Genomic DNA, 25930 nt, shown 5'->3' with positions numbered 1-25930 from the left:
GAAGCCCAGGGAGGCCCCGCAGGCCTGCAGCCTGCCTCGGGGGACGCACAGACGCCTCCCCAGGCCCAGTGAAACAACAGGTCAGTGCCTCTGCCTCGTCCACCCTCCCTCCTCTCTCTGAGAGGAGATTCTCAAATTGCTGGGCCTCGCCAAGTGGGAGACAGTTCTGGGGACGCTGCAGCCTCGCCCTCCCCGTCAGCCAGAGGTGCCCTCCCAGCCCAGCTGCCGACTGGCACCTGTGGGTCCGGCCTTCCCCCCAGAGAAGGCCCCCTCTCTGCTCGCTGCCTCAGCCCTGCAGGGACCGCAGAGCTCGGCTTCCCGCCAGCTGGAGCTGGAAGCCCTCGCAGTAACACACACCGCTCAGAGTGGAGACTTTCTGTTTGTTTTAAAGTCCTACCAACTTGACGGAGACACAAGGCAGAATCCTGACCTCATGGGTCTTCAAAAGGCTAACTTTTGCCCACAACACATATTTCCAGTTCAAACTCCAGTGAGACGATGAAAATATAAACAAATAAAACAAGTACCTATAAGCTGGAGAGGCCAGCCACTCCTGGACGATTAAGGTCGATACTAATTCTTTCACTAAATCTCTTTCTAATTCATATTCTTAGTACAGCTTATTGCTTGCTACATGTTGGTTTAATAGTGTAGCTTTCAGGGGCCGGTTTCCACCATCAGAATCTTCCGGAACTCCGCAGCAGCAGATGCCAAACTCACCTGGAATCCAGGAATATCAGCTTCAGGTCGAGGCTGGCCCTGAACATGAACATGTTGCTATACAGCTTGATCTCAGTGACGGCGCTGGGCGGCAGTGACTGGCCCACAGCCACCAGCCCCACGATCTGGTAGCATGAGTCGTACAGGGACATGTCCAGCATGTACTGCCTGATCTTCAGGTAGCCACTGCAGTGTATGACCTGGGAAAGCACAGGCAGGGTCAGCTGGTGGTGCCCCAGAGGTCAGGCTGGTACCCACCGCTCCTGGCTCTGGGCCTGCTTCTTTTCTGGAACAGGTTGGAATATGCAACTGACTATGCCCAATAACTCCACAGGTGAAGACTCTCTACTATATAATGGATTTATGCATAATTAACTCATGGCCGTTGCAATCAGATGGCACAACAATGGCACTTTGGGGAGCTGAGCATTTGTTCCATAATGTTCACTTCAGTAACTGTAAAGCTCATCTCCCAATGAGGTTGAATTTCGCAATTGCTAACTTGACATTTAAATAGTTTGACAAGCTGTATCACTCCAGTAAATGAAGAGTTCTTTCAGTACAATCAAAAAAGTCCTCAGTGTTTTTTTTTTCCAGCTGTGAGGCATGCGGGATCTTAGTTCCCCGACCAGGGATCGAACCCGTGCCCCCTGCAGTGGGAGTGTGGAGTCCTAACCACTGGACCGCCAGGGAATTCCCTTAAAAAAAAGTCCTCATTTTGAACGTATGCTTATTTTATTTTATTTACTTTATTTATAATTCAAGATCTTATCCACTTGTAATAAACAAAAATCCAGCATGGAAACACTTCTAATTGTTATAGCCAAGAACCATATAGGAGAAAATGTATAGTGTTCCAAATATCAAACGGAAACATCTGTACAGCCCTAAGCTTCAATACTGAAGCATTTACACCAGTTATAGTCAGTAAAATTTTTTTTTTTTTTTTTTTTTTTTTGCGGTACACGGGCCTCTCACTGTTGTGGCCTCTCCCGTCGCGGAGCACAGGCTCCGGACGCGCAGGCTCAGCGGCCATGGCTCACAGGCCTAGCCGCTCTGCGACATGTGGGATCTTCCCGGACCAGGGCATGAACCTGTGTCCCCTGCATCAGCAGGCGGACTCCCAACCAATGCGCCACCAGGGAAGCCCAGTAAAATCTTTGAAAGGATCACGATCATCACAACAGCAGTGATGAACAGCTAACATCTTAAATCCTCTTTTCAAAAACTTTCCTCAGGATTCCTGAATACACTCACAGTCTTTAGGGCTGGAACAAATCTTAGAATCTTTGGAGTCTATTCTCCCATTTTACTGATGAGGAAACTGAGGACAAGGTAGGTGATGGGTTTTACTTAAGATCAGACAGTTGGGTGGTTAGTAAGTGTCAGAAACATCTCAGGACCCAAGTCTCCAGAAGAATATCTACAGGGTGCAGGGTGGTGCTGGAGGCTTCCACCTCTGAGGTTTAGGGTCTGGGACAGCAAATAAGAAAAGTATCTCCCAATCTATGAAACAGAGTGAGGTAATGGTCAAAGGGAAGAGCTGGCATTGAGGCTCAAAGGAGCAGGGCTGAGGAGAGGCTGAGGGAAGGCAGACCCTGGGATGGGTAGGAGCGGGGAGGGGCATTCCAGAAAGACAGGACAAAGAGCAAAGGCACAGGACCCTCCCCTCTCTCTTCACCCCACCCCTCCCTCCTTTTATACAATTTCTCCCGCAAAAAGGCTCCCGTCTGCCTCTAGCCCCAGAGTGGTGGGCTGATGACCCTCTCTCCTCTGAGGCAGGAGGAAGTCGAGGCGCGGCTGCTCCAGCGGTCCTGCCCTGCATGCAATGTAGAACCCGAAGGTGCCAAGGTCAAATTCTACCCTTAGCCCCATTGATTCCTGGCCTCAGACAACGAAATCCAGCCTGCCTGGAATATCCCTGTAAGATTCCAGCTCTCACACTTGCCATGAGTAGCATCCCTAGAAAGTTCTACATTAGGCAGCGGTGCCTTCCTGTCTGCAGACGTTCCTGAACGTGAAGCGAAGCACAAACCACAGCGAAGACCCACCGACCCACCACTGCGCCCTTCCCACCCGTAAGCCCTTGGCTCCCGGTACCTTGTATCCGCTGCAGGTCAGGCCGGCGTTTCTTTTCGCCAAGACACACTTCATTCGAAGAAAGAACGACCTCTCGATCTCATACTCTGAAAGCAGGCGTGAGGTTAGATTGGCAAACTGTCCCACGATGCTTCCCCTGACTTTATCCCAACACTCCCAATAAACCCTCTGGACCAGATCACGCAGCCAGAGGCCTTGGCCCAGTCCACCCAGAACCCCACCCAGAGAGGCGGTGGTCAGGACCCGGCGCAGCTTCCACGTGCTCCAGAAAGGGGGAGCCCGAAATATGGCTACAGCAAGACCTCGCTAAACGCCAACCTGGGGCCAAGGTGAGGATCCATGCGTAGCAACCCAGCCCTGCTCAACCTGCCGTGGTCCCCTGATGGTGGCCACAGAGAGGCCTGGTGCCAGGAGCATTGCCTTGGCCAGCCCTGGGCGGGTGCCAAGCTTGCCGGGAAGCCCAGAAACATCTGACGTCCCCCCTCTGACTGACTGAGAGTCAGAAGTGCAGGCCTTTCCCTGGCAGAGGGAGCCGGCCCCAGGGCCCCTCGTGCCAGTGCGCCCACGGCCATGGGCACCGAGACTGCCCTGCATCCTGGGATGGGGCAAAGGACCCAGCAGACCCACTGGGCCAGATCAAAGCTTTCACCCTCAGTTACAGCCCTGGATGGACGCCCACCCCCCTGCCCCTTTCTCTGGCCCAAAGCCTTTCCTTCGTTCCCATCGCAGGCCTCACACACGAATCTCCGACCTCACTACTGCAAATGCAAACGTCCCCCAAGGAAACACCCTCTGCTTTAGTGAGCGGACACCAGCTCTCTGGGCACGGATGGCAGACTGTCCTCGCCCCAGGGTGAGAGCGAGGTCATTCCACTCTAAATAAACAGCTCTTTGGTGGTGGTTAATAAATTAATTTTTAAAGAAAGGTTACCGCTAGGAATGGAAGCAAGGCCTTCCGCCCCTCCCTGAGGGCACTGCCCAGTGGAGATAAGGGCATCACCTCAGAGGCCCCCCTCCCCTAGTTGGAGGGGCTGCCATATTTACCCACAATTTCTCTGCACAGCTGGGATCTGGAGGCAGAAGGCTTCCCTCTAACATGGCGGCCTGTCTACCCCATTTCCAGAAGAGCACGCTCAGGTGTAAAAACCATCACCCAGTAATTAACTATCCAGTTTTGGGGAGAGCCCACTTCTCACACAATTACCATAAAACAAGGAGGCCAATTCAGACACAGAAAACCAACTCTACAGATGAGGTGAAAACCAGGTGCTGTGAACCTCAGAGCCTGAACACTCGGTTGGCTGTGGAAATGAGTCAGTGGGAGACCCCACGTCTCCCAGACCTTCTCCTCTTGTACTGTTGGCCCACCTTAGACGTGGACCCCGCAGGAAACTGGACGGGTCTCTGGATACTCCCATTTGCTGTCATTTTCTAAATACTTTTTTAAAGGCTAAGACGTGGAAGGGTAAAATGAAACCGGAGCTACTGGCAGAAAGCCCATTCCCGTGCAATTAACACACTGTAACTTTTTAAAACAATAACAACACATTCAGTATCTTGTAAAAGCCTATAGTGGAAAAGAATCTGACAAAGAATATGTATAAAACCGAATCACTTTGCTGTACACCTGAAACTAATAGAACATTGTGAATCAACTATACTTCAATTAAACACACACACACACACACACCCCCCACAATGTTCTGAGGAATTCTCTAAGATTCCAGCTGTCTTTGTCCGACTTTTAACAACCCCAAAGTGAAAGCATTAGATTCGGAAGCAATGTGCTCGCCTAGCCCTTATCTTGTTGGAAATTATTTCTTCGGAGTCGTATTCCTGTTCATTTATGCAGCCGGACCATTTCCAAGGACTGAAGCACCACAGGCCATAGCTACAACTAAGCCCCCATCTCATTTCAGAAAGCAACATACCAGTCTCCCTCCTTGGTAGACACATGGTGACTATTTCTGGGGCTAGAACATGGGGGCCACAGACCTGGACCTGCAAGGGTTTTTTTTTGCGGCATGTGAGATCTTCCTGGACTGGGGCACGAACCCGTGTCCCCTGCATCGGCAGGCAGACTCTCAACCACAGCGCCACCAAGGAAGCCCTGCAAGGGGTTTTAAAACTGAGTGTGCTATATGTGTTCTCTCCTCCTGGCCTCAGAATGACCCATCTCAGGAGGAAGCGGTAAGAATGGAACCCCCTTTTTTTTTTCTTTCTGTGGCCGGCTACCCCATTCTCGTCACTTTTGACACTTCTTCTTTGGCATTTTGCCTCACTAGGGGATTTTGGCCGAGTTGGGATACCATAGTCCAAAGCAGACAAGAGACCCTTTGGTCAGCATACTGGTTGGTCTCATTGGGCCATCAGAGAGAGTTACAAGGCCGGGACCCCTGGATTAAGTTCTTCTGTGTCTTCCTAGCACACATGGCAATTGTAAATTAAGGAGTCATTTGTGTGAAGACATGTTCCACACCCTTACTAAACAGCCATGCCACAACTGTTCTAACAGGGTGCTTAAAACAGCGGGGACCACGTTAATACGTGCTAAATGTTGAGACTGTCAAGAGAAAACTCCTGTCGCCAAATGGAGCCAGGTCAGCAAGACGGACCTGCCTCATCCATCTAGACCAAGGCTTCTTAACTGACTCGTGCTGTGGCACAAAACCTGCAGATCCCCACCCAGAATAACGTTTCTGAGCGCATAAAATATATGAGATTACAAAGGGGATCAGGTGTATTGAAAAACATCAAAATATTCCAACAAGTGGTGCTGTGGTTATAAATGTGCTACTTTATTAACACATTAAATGACAAGATCCTGTAGCAGACTCACAGCTCCTGAAATTTCAAAGTAGTGGTAAGCATAACCGATATGTTTAAATACCTGAAACAACCATAAGGTGAAATGAAAATATCTGTGAATCTTGTTGTAGGCAAAGCCACAGGTACTCGTGATAGTAAGAAGGCTTACTGTCTACAATCTACAAGCAAAGGAAGTGCTAGATTTCACCTAGAGGGAATAAAGATGTAATTTTCCCCATGCAATTTCATGCCCCCCGCCCCGAGTTTTATCCTTGGACGTTCTGGTTAAGAAGCCCAGGTCTAGACCTGTGTCGCTGGCATTGTAAACCAAGAGCACCTTGGGGTGGAAGCCTTGGACCACTTTTCTCTGTCTCCTACCGTGCACCTCACACAGTCTCTGGCACGTGAAAGGGGATCAGTAGTTGCTTTAAAGAACAGAAGCATAAAAACAAATCCCCAGTTGGTGGACCCTGCATGTTTGCTGGAGAGGCCTGGCTGGGTATCATGGGAAACTAAGCCCTAGGGTCACAGCAAAGAGCATCGTCCGGCGTTCATTCTGGTTTCTTTTCGTCTGGAGGAAATACCTTGGAGCAGGTGATGGTGAAGAGGCTGGTGGGCTGTCAGGACAGCAGTCATCTCATCGTGGTCGGAAGGATGGATGTACTCGTAAATGCTGTTGCCCGTGAGCTCCACCTGCCGCGGAAAGGAAGGGAGGGGTCAGGAATCTTCTCTAGGACTTCGGGGAGGTGGAGAGGTGAAGGTGTAAGGTGTATTATGGGTACGCACCTGCCAGGGAGAGACAGGACCTTGATCTCTGTGCACAACCCACACCTTACCCTCACACAAATGTTTGCCTTTTCTCAGTCAGCACCCAGCTGTCTCCCAACAAGGCCAGGGGGCGTCCTGAGCAGGAGTGAAGTATGGAAAAGGTGCACTGTGGACCGGGCGACCCTCCTGGCCTGGGAGCATCCTTCACACGGGAGGCGGCTTAAATCAGAGCCAGCCCCATCCTCCACCTGCTGCCTGTAGGGACTGGTGGCCAGGAGGCCAGTGGCCACGTCCAGAGCAGGGTCCCTGCGACAGCTCGCGCACACAGAGGCTGAGCACGGGAGCCTCGGGGGCACCCTGTGCTCGAGGAAGACTCGCCCCCAGCAAGGTCCTTTCCTTCGGACCCTGCTGGGCCTTTCACGTGGGCAGAAACCTGTCTGTGGCCTTCCTGGTCCAGGGTGCCTGTGCTAAATCCACGGCTCCCGCCCTTGGGTGCGGCTGGGTGGCTGAGTGACCTCTGGGAGGCTGTGGGTCACTCCAGAGAGCCACACGACCTTGGGGCTGCTCCCCCGACATTCGGACACCACCTACTTCCAGACACACCCCACAGAGGACAGCACGCAGGCCTAGAGGCCATGTCCTTGTTGGACTGGACCCTGCTTTGCAGGCAAGAGCGTTTCCAGGAAAGCACCATAGTTACGATCTTTCCACAGAGGTCCCCGGAGACTCAGGTCCTAACCTTGAGAATTTTTGATTGTTCTCCCAAACAGAAGTGTCATGACAGGGGATGACAGAGATTCTCAGGACCTGGGCCCCTCACCCATCGGAAGATGGGCAGTGGCATAGAATGTTCCAGAAACTACCACCAACGGTGCAGCCTTCTGAGAAGTGGGGTGGGGGGGGGATCCTTTTTCAGAGATCAACAGTGCAGACAATGGCAGTGAGTCAGCGTCAGCGCACCTAGAGTACTGGAGGTGGGGGCAGTGACGGTACTCCTACTGCAGCCAGTGGGAGCCCCACAGCCCAGTTCAGGAAGATGCTGAGAGCGTGAGGAACTGCCTTGGCGTGGCACAGAGCCTTGGGTGGGTCTGGGGACTTTCTCAGCCCCGCCCCCAGGGGACAGGGCGAGATCAGAGAGCAAAGCCAGGCTTGTCCCAATCACCCCCTCGTTATTTTTAAGTGTGTCTTGCCGCCTGTTTTTTTGGCTGCTCTCAATCGGAGCAGAGACTCAATTCTCGGTAAAGGGGCAGCCCCAACAGTGCCGTCTCACACAGCAGGGCAGCCCCAGCCAGGCCGTTTAATGGAGAGGTTCTCCCAGGAGCCACCGTTCCAAATCAGCGTCAAGGCCATAATCTCTTTACTCGGGATCAGGGGGCCGCAGAGAGGTGAAGTCAGTCCCACTCCGCCCAGCCACTTCTCCCAATGTGTTAAGATGTGTGAGTTGCCTTTCAATTCAGGACAAGTTATGTTTCTGACCTGCTAAGTAATCTTGTCCCTAAAACAGGTTTCACAGTTCTATTTTCTGCATTATTCACGGAATGTTTTTCCCAATATTATACAGAGCAACAGAGAGAATCCTCTTGCAGAAATGTTCCCTCTCTACCTCCCCAGCCTGCCACTTTGTTAATGACCCAAATGGATATTTGTCTATGTAAAAAGTTACTATAGGATTTCATTAAAAATAAAAGAATAAAAACGAAATATCCTTCTTTTAAGTCAGTCCTGTTAATCCTTAAAAAGTTTAAATAAATCAGCAACACTTATGTCAGGCATTTGGGACCGGACAATCTCCTTTTTCCTGAGGGCAGCCCTAGAGATGCTGTCCGGTGGGGAGTGAGAGAGGCTAATAAATAAGGGAGCTATTGTTTAAGTTGATTCACAATTTCAATGGTTTATTTTAAAAACGAAAAAATAAAAAATAGAATTTTTGTGCGTGCTGGCCTATCATTTCTCCCTTACCCAGGTTTTTAGGGGAAAATGACAATTCTGGTTTGCTCCAAGTTCTCTTTGAGAAAAAAGTGACTGATGTCTTTTTAGAGAAACACCTTCGTACATTCGCAAAAAGACTTGCATCTGGGCTCATAGGGATCCGATTTGTGTTTTAATCCCAAAGTAGCTTTATCTGTTTCCAAAGATCCCATTCTCATCACATGCCTTTGGAGAGTGAGAAGAGTGAAGGTCCATGAATTAAAAGGCTTGATTTTCTGAATACTCGGGTTAGTGATAAACCTCTAAGGCTGTCTAGCAAGTAAAGTAGTCTTCAAGTAACGGAAATGTTTTTAAAGACAAATTTTGGAATGATAAAACAGCACTGACCTTGACTTAAAATTACGGTTGACATGGTGTTTCCTGTATTGACATATCTATTCGTGCTTTTGAATGTTGAAAGAAATGTGACTACCTCACCAAAAAAAAAAAAAAAAAAAAATTATGGTTGTTGCTATAAAACTCCCCAGCTCTCATACAACAACCTTATTAAAAGAGACCTTCAATGTGATATTTTGGTATCTGTAAAACCCAGCTAACTACAAAATGAATTGCTTTCCTACTAAGAGCTTTTTTATGTTTTGCTGAATAGCTTTTCTTCCTGCCAAGAAAACTACATATGATAAATACAGCACTAAATGGATATATTCTGGGTCAGAAGGGGAAACTCACCCAGTACTCTGGAAACACACATTCCTCTGCTTTGGGTGTTTTGCTGACTATGGTAAATTAACCATTTTAAAAAAAGACGGTTTGGGTTTCAGGGTTCAAGTTATGTCAACAAACATTAAACGCCGGTTCTTTCTCTTTATTTCAAAAGTGAAAGGATTAGGTCTTATGGCCCCAAACAACACCGTGGTTATTTTTACAGTCGTCCTTCCGGCCACACTCTCAAATATTACATTTTCCTTTATGTATCTCGTGAACAGCTATTTCATACATATCTACATTACGTGAGAATGTATACGAGTTACCTAGATGTTATACACCATATGCAACTTCCGGAAGGAAATTTAAACCACAAGGATACTTTAAAATGTTTGAAGAAATACACAGCAGGTATGCAGGGCTTTTTTCCTTCTTCAAATATAAGTTAATGACATTAACCAAAAAACCATGAAACTAAATCATTTAATAAACTTGGTGGATACAAAGTGCTTCCCCAACTCCACGTCTTCCAAGTAGATGTGGGTCTATATGGATTATTTTGTATTATGAATGTGTGCATATACCAAATAGAATTTTCAGGCAGATGGCTGACTCTTTTCCCAACTTGCACTACGGGCTGAGGAGACAATTAGCATTTTGTGGTTCTCCCTGTCACTTTTTGGTACCAAAGTCTGACAGCCAGGATTGCTGCATTTACTAATTTAAAAGCAAAAATAAATTAATAAACTCTACCATATGAGGCAGACTTCTCATTCCAATACATGCTTTTAAAAAAGTTCAGTAAAAGGCCCTGAATTGGGATGGGCTTATAACACATAAAGAATCGTTTTTATATTCTCAAACAGTTCAGAAAGTTATTTAGATAGTGCAGATTAAAAAAACAAAAAACCACCAGTTTGCTATGAATTATCACACAATTATGGCAAACCTAGGAGCTTAGGTTCCCTAGGAGCTGCTAACATAGAGTTTAACCCCGAATTAATGTGAAAAATGTCTTTACTTAGAGATATCGTTATAGAGAATAATTGAAAGTTCTTGGAACACAGAAGGGCGTTACGTAAATATAAGCTATTACTGCCCTTATTCATCAGAAAACCTGTTTAAAAGGTTACTCTGACTAGTGGGTAAAATTTTATTAACACTTTTATCTCTGGTGATTAAAAAAAATCTTGAAGCCTATTTTAATTAAAGTTTTCATGTTTGATATGTTTGTCTGACTTATACTACTACTAGTAAAAATAATCTAAAAGGTGCAAAAAAATTCTTTTAAACAGAAGTTGGGTATTTGACATTCTTTTCAATACCTTATTTTACTATTTAAGGAGACAGAAAAAAATACACATTGTGATTCTGCCTAGGTTTCCTTCTGCAGAGTTAACTGGGAAGAGGAGGCAGATTTGAGGGAAAAGTTTGTTGTTGCTTATTTAAACAGTTCACCATGAAACACTCCCCAGACATCAGCGTGAAAGTGTTTTTGTAGCTGGAGACTGATAGTGAGATAGTCCCGCCAGGAGATCAGAAAAAAATTAGCCGTCCTACACGGACAGGCAGTTTGACTTATTTTAAATTGACACTTCTCCTGGCACCATACAGACAAAAGGCATCTTTACAATTTTTTTGGAAAATACAAAATTATGATATACAAAGTTTTACATCTGCATTAGGACCAAAAGGAAATATAATTTAAATTCCAATTCTGCTTAAATTTCCTTTCTTGGTCATTTGTAGAGACGTGGATGGATCTAGAGACTGTCACAGAGTGAAATAAGTCAGAAAGAGAAAAACAAATATCATATATTAATGCATATATGTGGAACCTAGAAAAATGGTACAGATGAACAGGTTTGCAAGGCAGAAAGTGAGACACAGATGTAGAGAACAAACATATGGACACCAAGGGGGGAAAGCTGTGGCGGGGTGGTGGGATGAATTGGGAGATTGGGATTGACATGTATACACTAATATGTATAAAATAGGTAACTAATAAGAACCTGCTGTATAAAAAAATAAATTAAATAAAATTCAAAAATCCAAAGAAAAAAGAATTTCCTTTCGTGGTGTTTATCATGAACAGGAGATATATTTGTTACCTATCCAATGTTTTGGTCATTCTTAATTATTGTGTTCAAAAACAATCATTTTCATTTCCCATGTGAAAAGAGAAAAATGACAGAGAGCGAAAGAGAGATGTAGAATGCCAGACTGAGCAGCCTGACAGAATGAACTGGAAGGTCCTGATATGTGCACAGCGCCTTATGATGTGCCAGAACATTCCCCATGACTAATTATCCCTAATATGTGCCCACCAAAGGATGCTATTTGAAGCGACTTTTGTGCTATTTGAAGTACAGTTCTAATAAAACTTACAATGCCTGGTTTTGTGGAGCTCCCTATAGTTTATAAATCACATGGGCCCCTGGTATGTTTCTCACCATGATCCTAAAAGAGTAGTAGAGCAGGCATTATTTTCTTATTTAAGTTATGGTACAGAGAGGTCAATTGCCTGCCCGTATCAGACAATGAAAACCATACAACAAAATGCATTTCCCTTTTTGCTTTGACTGCTAGGGAGCTCAGATCTAAATTTAATATTCAGTAAAGGTGACTCTATCAATTTTAAAGTATGTTTGACCAGTCATTTTCTTTTTTGACCAGCTTTTTTTTTTTTTTTTTTTTTTTGCAGTACGTGGGCCTCTCACTGTTGTGGCCTCTCTCGTTGCGGAGTCCAGGCTCCGGACGCACAGGCTCAGCGGCCATGGCTCACGGGCACAGCTGCTCCGCGGCATGTGGGATCTTCCCAGACTGGGGCACGAACCTGTGTCCCCTGCATCGGCAGGCGGACTCTCAACCACTGCCCCACCAGGGAAGCCCATGACCAGCCATTTTTAAAGTATGTGAAATGTTTTGTCTTGTTTGTGACATTATTATAAGACTTATCAAAGGTTTTATAAGTTACAATTTAAAAAGTTAAGGAATCTGATCAAGGGCACTCAGCCACAAATCAAGTCAGGAGTAGAAACCAGGCTGGGTCTAACTAAAGGGTCTTAAATAATTCTAAATATTCAGAGAATAATGAGGTGGAAATTCAGAGAATAATAATTTTGGAAAATATAAAAAGAGAAAATTTCATATTTCCAATAGTATTTCCCATTCTACAAGTACACTAATCCCATGAGTCACATAGGTGAAAGAGACAAGCCTTAATAAATCTCATCTGGGAGACCTGGTATCATAAAAGAAGAGAAGAGGAAGAGAACAGAAAACGCCAAACAATTTTAATATGTGATTCGCTTTAGAAGACTTTGCAGAAGAAAACACACAGGCGCAGAAACCCACTTGGACATGGATAAGGATATACATCCATTGAAAAGAAGGTTGTAAACAAATGGAAAGTTTAAAAAACATCTTGGCAGAAAAAGAAGAGGAATACACCAGATGCAGGTTTCCAAATTGGTAATTTTGTTTTTCAATGAGAAAGCCCAAGCCACTTTAATTGGCATGTTTTATTTTGGCTTAACTACAGGAGGAGGCTGGTGCAGCACGGATTATTTATGTGCCTCCTGGGAGCCCATTTCCTGGATCTAATTAATTCTAGTGTGTCTTCAGTTGTAATGAAAAAAAGCACTCTGATAATTCACAACGTAAAGAAACATTTAGCCCCTATACGTATAAAACAATGTGACTCTTAGAATCATGATCCATGCTTGTGAAATCAGAAATGTGCAACAATCAGTAGACTCTCCCACCATCCAGACTGGCCACAGCCCAGACAAGTAGCCAAGTCCTCTACCAAACCCTTGGCTTGACAGGACAGAGAAAACAGTGCACCTCTCTCCTCTAGGGAATGAACCCCTTTTAGAAGACAGTTTCAGAAAAATAAGTGATATTTAAATGTTCTAAAGAAACCAGGACCTTGCTGTGCAAAACAGTAGTAAACTGAGTTTTATGAGTTTCTATCACAAGCATATAAAATGCTTTACTGAAACGACCACTGAACTGGAAAAACTCAGGAAAAATTACCCTGAATTCCATGTGAACACTCATAAATCTACCCCCACTTTTCTCTCTCCCCAAAGCACATTCTGCATAAAATCCATGCTCTACATCAGCTTGCCTCTCTTTCATAGCAACTCACAATACCACGTGCAGACCATCAAGCGTGGACTGAAAAATCTCCCTTTGTGAAGCTCTTGTTAGCGGCAGAGAACTTTACTGTATAAGCGGAGTCCAGGCTATTGGACAAGGCTGACTGTGGCAGAGACATTACGAGGCATTAGCCCCAAAGGAAAAAGAAAGTAGAAAAGTGAAACATAACACGGAGAAGAAAAGCCCCGCGGGCCGGCCGAAAAAGACGATTTTGGATTACGTTCAGGCACAAAAGTAGACACTAGGACAGACTCATTTTCAAGTTGGGTAAGGCTGTCAAGATCCGCCAACGCTTAACTTATTATTTTGGTTGTACATAAAATTAGTCAATACCCACCTGGGACAAGCCTAAATGTACAGAAGCTGTTTCCGAAATATACATGATTTTGCCGTCAGATGCTACCACAAAAACAAATCCATCCAAAGTCTGTAAAAGAAAAAGCATCAGGGTAAGAGATAATAGACACTAGACTTAAACCTGATCATTGTACTGGCACTGGGATGGAGAAATGTATAAAGTATTCAATCAACGTACATTGTTAAATGCAGAAACGGCGCCCCGGGACCAAGAGAAGGACTGTAGGTTTAGTACCCCAGCCAGGCTCTCAAATGCTTTTAAAGGACTTTAAAAACAGTCTTACATCTATATCACAAAAATCAGGCGAAACATTTGAGAATTCCTATCATGCTCAGTTTAAACGTAGTAGCTTTATTGTTGGGGTTATTTTAGCACTTAGCACAAATCCGGAGTTCTATGGTACTTAGGGGAAAATCTACCACTGTATAGACCATTTCATATCATAACTGGCAGCCGTTTATACCACTAGAACATATGCTTTATTTGCCACAATTTTCTAGTTATCCCTAAGTACCATTTGAATAATAAATTCCGAACACTACCACTCCCCAGAAAATAAAATACCTGGTTATTTTTAACAGACTCTGTCTACAAAATTAATTATTTAGAATCTGCAAGAGATCAAACAACCTTTGCAAAATTCAAGGAGAAAAAGTATCAATTTCTGAAAAATTAAAGCTACCTAAATGATATTCTGATTTTGCCTAACTTGGCTAGCCCTCAAAAAAAAAGTAAAATTATAAGAGGTAATTAAGTCAAATAAAGGGTAATGATCATATTTATGTGTGGCAAGGATAAAAAGACTAAATTATTTTTGAAGAAAGGAAACTGCATTTTATTTACTCATTCATATTTTAGATCCAGAACCAAAGAAAAGCAATAAAGTTGGTGAAAGACCCATACAACCCACAACATTGCCCCCATAAAAAGATATTCCAAATTAATTTCTGGCCACAAATTCTATTTTTACAGCATGTAATTGAAACCAGATTACCTTTGGTTTTTCTAAATCCGCCCCCTCTTTGGAGGGGGGCCTAAAAAGAATGTAGAAGTGAAACCTGAAAGATATCCTTACACTCTGTGTCTCAAATACAGTTTTGCTGCAAAATCTTCTTTGCCAGCTAAGCTATCATTAGCTTTCCCTGTGCTGAGGTTGAAATCAACATCTTGATTATAAGCCCGACTTTCATGTTTCTAACTCAGCTACAAAATATTTCCCCAACTAAACTCCTTTTCAAAGATATAAACTATTCAGCAATTTCTGAAGTTATCCACGTTTTGGCACATTTTGCATTCTTGCTTAACTCCGAAATAATTAAAGAGATACATTTAGTGAAATAGTATCAGACAGCCATATGAGTAAAAGAGAAAAAGTTATCAAAATTAAATTCTGAAGGTTGCCAGTGGTAGCTTAAAAAATAATACTCTTAATGGAAAATGTTGGTTATGCTTTCATAGCTGCAAACGACCTAATGCGCTTGCAAGTATATTAACTGCAAAGCCGCCCATCCACAGACACACTCTGGAATTAAATAAATGTACAGTGGAGAAACTTGGGGGCGTTGACTTTGCCGCCAGGTTTTCACTGGAACTCCCTGGCACTTAGTTGTCTCTGATATTAGTGTCACTTATAATATGTAGGAACATCAAACACTTAAAATACCGCGCACGGAGCTGGACCCGAGCTTGCGGGCAGAGCAAAGGGCGTGCGGGAAGGGCTCCAAGAGCACCATTTCCCGGCCGGCTCCCACACCACTAGCTTTATGTTGTAAAAGCCTCGGGTTTCAAGTACATCCCGGGATCTTCTCTTCCCCAGCTCATGCATTTAAAAAAATAAATCACGCTAGGGCATTTGGGGCAAAAGAGTTTTGAAAAGATCTGCTTCTGCGAAGCGCGGAGCCGACTCGCTGACCCAAGACAGAGTTCCGTAGCCAACTTTTTTTTTCCCCCTTATAAAGAAAACACAAAATAGAAGGAGGAAATGCAAAATAGCTCTCGGTAGGCATTTTTCGGTGGCAGAGACAAATGACGGGAGGGGGAATGAATCGGGTCGTTGATGAGGCTCTGTAAAGGGCATTTGAAAGATTCCGAGACACGAGGCGTTTCTGTGCCCACCTAGCGCCAGCCGCGGACTTGGAAGTGGCCGGTCGTGCGCACGGTTACCCCACCCGAGCCCCAGACACCGTGAAGGAAATCCGAGGTCAGGGGCGGTTTAGTAACCGCGGACTGAATGGCTCCGGGCTGGGGCGCTAAGCGGCTGACACAAACCAAGCAAGGACTTCCTCCGTGAGCCAGGTGGCCCCGGAGGTCGCACCATGCTGTGAGCAGGACCACTTGAGTTGAACAAGGCTCCACCACTGGCTGTGGAACCTCAGGCATGTTGCTTAACCTTTCTGTGCCTCAACTTCTTGCTCTGAAAAAAATGCAGTTAAAAATAGAACACACTCTAGGTGGCTGGTGAAGAGAAATGATATAGTAAGATTTAGAACAGTTGGCCGGTAGCAAACGCTCAGTAAATGTCAACTGCTAATACTCAGTTATTGATGCTGTCTCTCCTCTACTGCAACCTCTCCAGACACACACAATTGTCAGACGCTTTAGGCTCTGCCTCCCTCTGGCTCAGAGCAGCCGGATCACTCCTCTGGCTCCGGCGCCTGGCACAGCATCTGGCACAGAGCAAGAGCTCCATAAAAGTTTGCCAAAGGAAGTAAGGTTGGAGAGGACTGAACCACACCCAGGGGCGCGCTTCGGCCTAGGTCTCGTGGGCTAGAGAGTCCTGGGGCTGGGGCGGGGGAGAGGGTGCCAGGTGTGGGGTTGATGGGGGGCTGGTTGAGCGGAATCCACCCGCAGTCCCGGCCCTCCGAGGGGAGTTGGGGGGAATTGGCCCGAAGTCCGATCACTGCCTCGGGAGACCTCTGCAGCCTGGGGGCGGCCTGTGGATCCGCCCGGGGCTCCTTGAGGAGGGACCCCTGGAGACTGGGACGGTGGGGTCGGAAGGGAGCCCCTACCCGGGCGGGCCAAGGCCGATGGTGGCGGCGGCGCTTTTCACCCCGCGGCGGTCCTACTACCTGCAGCAGGTGCGATCCCAGCTCCTTCGCGACGCTGTCCAGGGGCCCCGCGCGGCTCGGCTGTCCCCACGCGTCTCCTAAACCTGGACGGGGGATAAAGCAAACCGGTAAACAGCAGCGCCCAGCTAGAGGCCTCGGCACCCGGCGCCCCGCCGGCCGTCGCCCCTTTGCCTTCGATTAAAAAGGAAAAGGCCAGAGGAGAAATTCCCGCCGAGGCCTTGGGTCCAAGCCGGCCAGGCCCACAGCTCCCGTGGGTCGCCCACGTGCTCACGGCTCTGAAATTGCCGTTTTATTTGAAATGCCACAAAGTAATCTAATCTGCTGTGAAATCGGCCATCCTCGTAGCCAAACGGGGATATCGATTTGACCAGTAAATATTCCCCCAAGGGTCCTTCCTCTCTCCCTTCCCTGCGCCGCCGGCAGCCATGCACTTTCCCAAAGACAGAGAGGCCCGAACGTAAAGCCCTCGCCGTCCTGGAGGCAGCTTTTCCGGCATTAAAACGACAAAACAAACAAACAAACCAAAAAACCAAAACTTTTCCAACCCCCTGTAATCTCTCCCCTCCCCCACCCCGGACTCTCCAGCCCTCACAGGGGCCCCAAGGAGCGCCCACACTCTTCCAATCTAAGAGCTACAGCCTGGGAAGGGGTTACCTGGGGGCTTCCAGAAGGCGAACTCCTAAGTCGCCAGCAGCGGGTGCGGTACGGGCCGAAGGCGGGGAGAGCCGTGTGTATACTAGACGGTAACTGGGAGGTGTTTGTTGGCACATAATTGGGGTCTCGCAGCCCCTCCGCTTAACTGTCCCTCCAAGGCCTCCGTTGCTCCCCCACCACCTCCCCGAAGGCCACAGGTGTTACAGAAGGCCCACCAGGGCCAAGGCAGCCCAGCTCGAGAGAACATCTCTCTCCTGCGCCCTCGGTTCAGCTGCCGTGTCCCCGGAGATCCCAGGCTTTGCCTGCACGCCCGGGAAGAAGCAGGAAAGCCGGGTGAGATTGCGGCGCTAAACGCCAGCTGGGAGAACCCCAGCCGCTCCCAGGCGTCCTGCTGGCGGCCTGGCCCGAAACCCTCCAGCGAGCGCCGCGGGCCGGGCGCGAGGCCGCAAAGACAGGGGACCGCTGTGCTAGCAACGCCCCCCCCCATCCCCCGCGAAGAACGCCCCCCAGGCTCTAGGCCCCTCGCGCGCCTCCCACCAGGGCTGCGACCCTGCGGGTAAGCTGTGGGTCGCGCGGGCGCGTCCGTCTCCCCTCCCGCCAGAATTGCGGGTCTGACCGGCCCCCTGCCCGCTGCCCCGGGAGTGTGCGACCAGGGACCAGAGCGAATCCGAGGCCCATTCCCAAGACCGAAAAGCCCCTCCAAGCAGGCGGCAGCGAGTGGGTTTCCGGAGAGGGTCGCGCAGGCACACTGGGTCTCCCCACTGTCCTTGGGGCGCCCGGGGCATCGCGACTTCTGGAACCCTCGATCCTAGCAGGCGGAAAATGCACCTCCAGGCCCAGGGCCCCCGCAGAGACATTGGAGACCCTTCTTTCGGCAATTTCTATTATGCAACTAAGAAAGGGATGGCCTTTAATTCTTCTCCTGGCTCTAGAATTAGAGGTTTATCCTGGTCTCCCCATAAGGAAGTGGCTCATTTCCACATATTCTCATCTCCCAAATATGATCGCAGCCTCACACCCCCCAGATTCCAGCACGTGAACGGAGGTGTCTCTTTAACCCCAGGAAATCACTGCCCACCCCACTCTCACTCCCAAGGATGACCACAGTGACCATATTATAGGGCCACTGGCTCTCACGGTAGCTCCTTCCTCCCCAGCACCCAAGAGGCCGGCCTACTGGTGGTGGCGTTGACTCCATTTAACCGGAAATGGAAAGAACCAAAATTTAGAAGCCTCCGGGCCCTGAATGAAGAAAAAAACATAATAAGGGCCCAGGAATTCTGGTGTCTGAAAATGGACAAAGGCGCCCCTATAACTGTTCTTTACTCTGCTCCTGGGCCCGTCCCCTGGTTTGGGCCAAGCCACCTTTGCCCGGCTTTCTGTTGACAGTGAGCACCGCCTCCAGCCTTGGCTCCTGACAGCACCTGGGGCTGAGTGACCTGGGGGAAATCTGTACCTTCTTTGGGAATGACCCCCAAACCAAACTCCCCTGCCTGGGTCTCCCAAAAGCCTTGTCGAAAGCTCTGGCCTCACATGTAAAAAGTGCATTGGCTGCACAGGACAATTTTTCCGTATGATTCAAAGCCTGTCTCTTACATCATTATAATTTTTCGTTTTATTTCTTGATGCCTCCGCTTTGCCAGCGGGGGTTTGGACCTGACACAAGGGGGAGCAGATGGTGGGGAGGCTCTCCTTAAGCATCCCTACCCCCACGCCACCTCACAGGGTGATAGTGCTACCAGCTCTTCCATTAGAAACCTCTATGGGCGAGACTTTTCCCCTGGGCCCGTAAAAATCTACTTTGGGCTGAATGCAGAGACTAAATAAGGGAAGGTTTGTAACAAAAAAATCATCTTGTTACTATAAAGCCATACATACTCCTGAAAAAGTGAGGCACTAGGCCTGTGGCCCTTATCTGGACCTCACAAAGGGCTGTATTTGTTAGAAAAATGAGGGCAGGAGTGTAAGAAGAGACTGCGCTAAGCTCCTCCAAGGTTATCAGCCATTGGTGGTCTGTTTGGCCTGATTCTGGGAAATCCCCACCCCACCCCATCCCAGTGACTGCAGGGGAGCAAGACAGGGGAGGTTCCAACCCTGGCCTGTAGTTTCCGGCCAGGGTTTGGGGTCCTGCTTGCCCTACATGTGTCAATAGGGGAATCAGATGGGCACTCCCTGCTACTGGGAATCCAGCTGGCCAGGTCACTGGGGAGGGGGGTCAGCCACTAGGTCAGAGGGAAAGGGAGCCAAGTGTCCCCTTTTCCCCTCTGCCTCCAAGGGTCCGTGGGTGCTTGCACTTGTACCCACACTCAGCGAGCGGGCTGTTTGGTTTAAACCCCGTCAGGCCCTGCCCACCACAGAAGCTATCTAAATATGGTCCCTCCTCTCTGGGTGCTCAGTGAGTCAGTCAACAAACAGCTCTTGGGTGCCTGCGGTACCAGGTCTTCAGCGAGGTGCAGGTCACAGACCATAAACATCAAATCACACAAACGATCTGATTTCCCAGTAAAGGGGACAGTGTGCAGGGGTTCCCTCACTGTGAGATAGGGTCACCCTCTCAGGTGAGGGGGACAGACGAGTTGAGACCTGAAGGAGGCAGTTAGGTTCGCTCCTTCCTCTGGACTCGTTAGCAGGACTTACTGTGGCCAGTGACCAATGGGTCCTGCCCCAGAGAAGGGTCTAGACTCGGCTAAGAACTTCCAGGATGGACAGCGGTTCTCACACTTCCCCGAGGGCAACCTCGGGTATCTAAAATGGTGGTAATTCAGTCCTCTTCTGGCTTTGGAATGGTTCGCGGTCACTGGGTCCCTGAAAAGCCCGGCCCTTGCACCCTTTTAGAAACCCACAGCTGCACAGCGGCCCAGAGGGTGTGTGAAGGGGGTGGTAGGTAGAGATGCCCCGACAGGGTTTGGCTCTGGGTGGGGGAAGGGAGGGGATTCCAGCCCGGCCTGCCTGGCCATGGGCCAGTGTTGTACATGCACAGACCACGGACGACGCAAGCGCCCGGAGACCTGGTCGCCTGATGCTTAGACCTTGCAGGATGGGAGGGCGCCTCGGCCGAGTCCGCGCTCAGGAGCGCGCGTGGCCAGCGCCGCGCCGGCCAGGCTTCAGTCCGCGCCCCGGAGCGCCCCGAGCCGGTCTTGGGCGCTGGCCTCCGGGAGCTGAATCTGCGGCGCCCGCGCTCTACATCCTCGCTCCCACCTCCAGGGCCCCCGCAGTTCTGGAGTTCCCATCGCCACTGCCGAGCTTCCCGCTCCGCCTCTGTGAACTTTCCCTCCCGGACCCGGCGCACAGCCTGGCAGGCTTCCAAGTAGAGACGGGGAGAGGGTTGTAAAACCCCACTTTATTCTAAAAAATAAGTCTACTTAAAAAAAAAAAAAAAACTACATTATTTCGGGCTGCGGCAGGGAAAGGCCTCGGATCTGTGACTCCATGTCGGGTTAGGGCGAGTTTCTCCTCACCAAACCCTCTAAATCAAAGTGTTTCCATTCCCGACAACAATTTCTAGGACCGCCCTGACCCCCGCACCTCCCCTTGGCACTCAGGGGTGTGTGTGTGTGTGTGTGTGTGTGTGTGTGTGTGTGTGTGTGTGTGGGCGCGCGCGCGCGCACGCGCATTGAGTGGGAAGGACTCTGAATGTAAACCCAGACAAATCCAGCCACTGCAATAATTCAGGCCTCCAACCCCATTTACTGTGCGTGTGACATGTTCACTTCTTTGCAGTAAAAAGTTGTGGTGAGTGCTGCAGTCCCTGCCTCTCTCTCGCCCACACCTGTCTGGGATCTTGGTGGGAAGCGGGAAGAGGGGCTCTGTTCTCTTCCCACGATCAGCCTCAGCTTCCAGCTCCACTCCTGAGCTGGGACCTGCAGCCAGTCCCTCCTCGGGCCCTTTCGGTACAAGTGCCCGGAGGGGAGGCCACGCTCTGCCCCACAGCTGGGCACAGGAACCCCAGCTCCTAGGAAGAGGCCTAACCCTGGTGATTGGCCGGGGAGCTCCCGCGGCTCTGACTCGTACCTCCTGGGGCCCGGTGTGGATCACCAGATGGGGGAGCTTGCCCTGCATCCTGCCCAGCGTGGTCACCACGCAGCTATGGCCAGAGAGCAGCAGACTTCTGCCACCCCGGGTGCTTCTGTGTTTCCACAGTGCCCCCTCTCCAGAAGTGAAGGCCACGCTGCAAAGAGGGCAGGGAGACCCTGGGCCCCAGCGTTTCCCTGAGCCGTGTGAGTAGCAGGCCTTCCCAACCACATTAACTCACCAAGCTTTCAGTTCCGAGTCCACTGCCGGAGCCAGCCTTGCTCTCCTGCCCTCTTCCCTGCCCTTCTACCTTCCACTTCTCAGTTCGCAGTTAAAGGGGAGAAAACGGTGGGAACCCCGAAAACAGCTCAGCTTCCAACTCCAGGCAGTGAGTCCCGGAGATCAACCGAGTGGGGCGCGCCACCGTTAAGGTCGCATCTGGCCCAAGGAAGGCGGCGAGCTCACAGGAAGGACTGACTGGAGTAAGAACACAGTGGATTTCCACCTGCGCCCGCCTGCTTCCTCATACCCGATCCCGGGAACCCTGCGCAGCGATGGAGTTGCTAATGGGCCCATTTTACAGACAAGAAGACCGAGGCCCAGCGGGGCAGCTTGACAGAGCCGAGCCTTGAACCAGCTGTCTGGCTTGCCAGCACCCCCAAGCTTGCGGACTGGCCTCTCCGCGGAGTGTCCACCTGGCTCCAGTCGCCTCTCTGCCCCTGTCCTGGGGCTTCTCCGAGCTCCTCTTTCTCTCCTCCTGCCTGGGGGTCTCGGGATGAAAGGAGCCGAGGCCAGCGGCCTCTCCTGCGCACAGAAGCACAGGCGACACACCGGCCTTCCCGCCTGCCCTGCCCTCGCGGGGGACCTTGGGAAAGGCCCGCCCCTCTCAGGCCTCAATTTCCTCAAATACTGAGGGTTAGTCTGGCGATTCCTGTGGTTCCTCGGACTGTGCTCTTCGTTTTCTAACTCCCAAAGCCCTAACTTGGCTTCTAGATTCTTCTTCACCCAGGGATCCGGCTTGGCTATCACACAGCGAGGCTGCGCTGGGCACATCGGGTCCGCTCGGTATCTTTCCGTTTGCCGCCGAGAGCCGGAGCAGGTCCAGGAGTTCCCGCCGCGGCGCAGGACCGGGTTGGCCGCTAAAGCCTCCCTGACGCCCGCGTCCGGACCCTCGCGGCTCCGCCAGGCCCCGTCCGCCTCCCGCACCGCCTCCCTGGCGCAGTCTCCTGAGAACAGGTTAAATCAGTTTCGGACGCTGCTTCCGCGCTCCCACCCTTCGTCCTTCAGAGCCACGGGAGGGGCGAACGAGTCACTTTGCGTAATTGAGGTCTTTCTAAACGCTTCTTTTCCTCTGCCCCAGGCACCCACCCAGCTCCTCTTCTCTCCGATCGCAGACTGAATGGAGGGGGAAGGTCTGCAGGCCCCAGGCCTCCGAGCGCAGGGAGGCGTCCGGAGGCTGCTGGCCCACCGTGCAGGCGAGCGCCCCTGCTCCCAGCTTCAGCGCTGCAGGAAGCGCTGCGGTCTAGATCACCGCCTGCTCCCCATTTTGGAGGAATCGGGACCCCCTTAGGTTCGGGACTATTTCCAAAACTCTAGGGCCACATAGCTCTCCCCGACCCCGCCTGGAGTTCCAGTCTCAATGGTCACGCCCAGGAGACCCAGGCCGCCCCTCAACTAGACCGCTAGGAACAAAGCACAGGGGCCTGGTGCTCAAGGGCCAGACCACAGCCAGCGCACCCCTGCAACCTGCTCAGGGCCAAGCAACTCGGGGTCCCAAGGCCTGCAGCCTCGCTTCGCAGCGCTGGAATCTACAGACCCAGTTTAATGTTTGCAGAAGCATATACACACCACTTTCCAGTTTTTAGCCGCTTTCCTGGAAAGCCCCAAACAACAAGTGGCTAGCAATTAGCCCCTTTCTCCAGGCCTCAATTTCTGGCTCACTTGACATCATTTAATCTTCTGATCATGTCTTTGTAATTTGTATTTCCAGTGGGGTGGGAGGGGGACAGGAGAGAAGGCTTATGTGCTGTCTGGGCTCCACACCTGCTTTGCAGTATGTGGATTAAGAAACGGTTCACCCGAGCAAACCAGTTACCATCCCTCCTCCCAGGGTTGGAAGGAGACTCGGCTCTTATGAAACCCAATTCTCCTTTAATTTTCACTGAAAACTTCAGCAGGGGAGGAATCATCTCTACGTCGCTGGAGGGCTGACAAATAGCGTCCACTGGGCCGCGGCTCCCAGCGGGACGGGCAGGAGCGGGGAGGGGGGCCCCTCGGTTGATCGGGCTGGGAAAGGAAAAGAACTTTCCCTTTTAAGAGCTCTGGGCTGTGGCAGCCAGGTCACAGGCTCCTGCTCCAGGGAGGAAAGTGCCCGCCTGGCCGCACAGCACAGCTGGAAGGCTCCGGAGAGGACAGGCCACCGCTTCTGGCCCCCTCAGCTCCCTGTCCAGTGGCGCTCAGCTCCCCAGCCAGCACACTGCCCGGCTGGAGGTCACGCTGGGGGCCGGGCCCCAGGAGCTCCAGCCGGGAGGTGGTGTACGGGGCAGTTTATGGCCCAGAGACGATTACAAATAACAGGCTTAGGGGCGCCCACCGCAAAGAGGGCGAGTTTACTGACTTCAGGTCGATTGCCTGGCCTGGAGCTGCCTTAATGGAGGTGCCCTGCGCTGGAGAGACACCTGTCGCGGCTCTGCAGCGACCCTCCCCGTGCCCTGTGGCTAAAGTTGTCTCCCTAGTCGTGCACCGGCTTCTGACGCTCCAGAGGCTGCCGCAGCTCTAGTGGATCCTCGGCCTTCAGGTTGGGGGGTACCCATCAGGTGCTGGAGCAGAGGGTCTCAGACAAGCGCCCTAATCTCTTCCGCCAGGCCGGGGCCAACGTGGCTGGGGACAGAGACGTTGGAAGGTGGTCGGTTCAGAACCACCGGGACACCAAAAGGGATGCTGTGGTGATCGGCCTCCTCCAGCCCTGCTGCTCAGAGGTGCCCACCTGGCAGCTACTGTCACCCACGGGCCATGTCCTGGCAGGGAATGCCCACCCAGTGCGCCACCACTTCTGACCGCTGAGAGCCTGCTGGGCCCGTGGGTCCTGGTGACCCTTGCCCACCATGGCACCTGCCCCTCCGGGATTATAATCCAATCTAGAAAAGAAGACTACGCTCAGGCCCGCCTGCCATTTCCGAATTAACCCTCCCCTTCTCTCCTGCCCCATCTCGGCTCACCTGTTTGAGGTGAGTCTCTCCCACCCAGACTTCCAGAGCCCCAGCCCCAAGAACGGCGAGCAGAGAAGAGACCACCTGAGAGGCCTGAGTCTGAGGCCCAAGTCCCTGCAAGTGTTCCGCTGGGAGCTGGGGCCTGCAGGACCTGGGCCTCCTGGTGTACTCCACTCTCTCCCAGGGACCAGCAAGCACCCTTCACCTCCGGCCCGGGTGCACTGTGCTTCCCCTCCACGGAAAGAAAGTAAGAAGGAGAAAAATAAAAGGGGGAGTTAAAGAAATGAAGAAAGAAAGGAAGGAAAGAAGAAAGACCAGATTGGACTAGTACGCTCATGGAACCATCCCTGGTTCGCCCCTCCCTACCCCCCAGCCCTGGGCCAGAAGATGTCCTGGTGTCTCTGGCACCAGGGCCCTGGCCCCTCTCTCCAGGAGGAGCCGATGTTCCCGGAGCGACCTCCCCAAGATGTTTTGGCACCAGCCGGAAGGCTCAGGCAGCCCCTCCGGGCCAGCTCTGGCTCCCCGCTTGGGCCCCCTAGCGCTCCCGGCCGCCCACCTGCGGCCTCACCTTCGGGAAAGACAGCGCGCATCTTCAGGTAGCTCGTGGTGAGTCGGATGATGGACGCCTTGTCCAGCTGCGAGGTGATGGCCGATGGCAGCGGGAGCAGCTTGGCCAGCTCATAAAACTCGCCATTTTCCTTCTCCCTCCTGGTCTTGGCCGCATTCTTCGACTTCTCCTTCATCGCGCCTCGGCTCCGGGCATATTAGACCCGGCCGTGCTCCAGGCCCGCGGAGCTCCGCTCTGGCTGCAGCGGCGGCGATGGGGAAGGGGGCCCCGCAGACCAGGTGAGCGTGGGGCGCCGGCCGCGGGCAGGTGCGTGAGGCCGACCAGGGGCACCAAGACGCCTTTCTGCAGCCGTGGGCCGGGAGCTCGGCGCAACACGGGGACGCCGCCCCGCGCTCCTCCCGCCACCGCCCCGGGCGCAGCCTCCTCCGGGCCGGACTGTCCCGCGGCGACCCAAGCCCTGGCTTCCCGCTCGCTTCGGCTCGCTCTTCCTTCCTCCCTCTTGTCTCCCCTGCCTCGGCTTTCCTTAGGGGTGGAGAGTGGCCGGCGAGGAGGCGGCGGTGCTGTTTAGTCCTTGGCCGGGTGTTCGTACCCGCTGCCGTGAGGCCCCTCCAGGCTGGAGGACGGCACGGGCGGCTGCGGCTGCGGAGCCATGGAGCGGGAGATGAGCGGACGCGGCTGGGGCCCGGCCCGGGTGCGCTCTCCTGCCCTCCCTGGCGGTTCCCTGTGCCTGGTGATGCGGCGCCCAGAGCCCGCGATCTGTCGCGAGGCGCAGCAGCTCAGCGGTCCACGTGCAACCGAGCCGCGTTTGTTTATGGCGGACCCGCCTTCGGGCGGAGCACTCGGCAGCCGCGGCCCGGGGAGGAGG

The 25930-nt window shown here is 51.2% G+C and overlaps 1 protein-coding gene across 1 annotated transcript in view; it reads right to left on the bottom strand.

Annotated features, from left to right (window-relative positions):
• SIM2 (SIM bHLH transcription factor 2) overlaps positions 1 to 25869 on the bottom strand; it is a 46613-nt gene extending 20744 nt beyond the window's left edge. The window contains exons 1-6 of the mRNA XM_032631426.1: positions 25066 to 25869; positions 16624 to 16706; positions 13535 to 13624; positions 6213 to 6321; positions 2821 to 2906; positions 721 to 920 (exon numbers count right to left, since the gene is read on the bottom strand). Of these exons, the coding sequence (XP_032487317.1) occupies positions 721 to 920; positions 2821 to 2906; positions 6213 to 6321; positions 13535 to 13624; positions 16624 to 16706; positions 25066 to 25240 (743 nt within the window). The 5' untranslated portion in view covers positions 25241 to 25869. The remainder of the gene's footprint in view (positions 1 to 720; positions 921 to 2820; positions 2907 to 6212; positions 6322 to 13534; positions 13625 to 16623; positions 16707 to 25065) is intronic.
• Positions 25870 to 25930: the final 61 nt, after the last annotated feature.

Source organism: Phocoena sinus, chromosome 4 (genome assembly GCF_008692025.1).
Source record: "Phocoena sinus isolate mPhoSin1 chromosome 4, mPhoSin1.pri, whole genome shotgun sequence".
NCBI lineage: Eukaryota > Metazoa > Chordata > Mammalia > Artiodactyla > Phocoenidae > Phocoena > Phocoena sinus.
The sequence above is the reverse complement of the archived record's forward strand: the minus strand, read 5'-3'. Positions and strand labels throughout refer to the sequence as shown.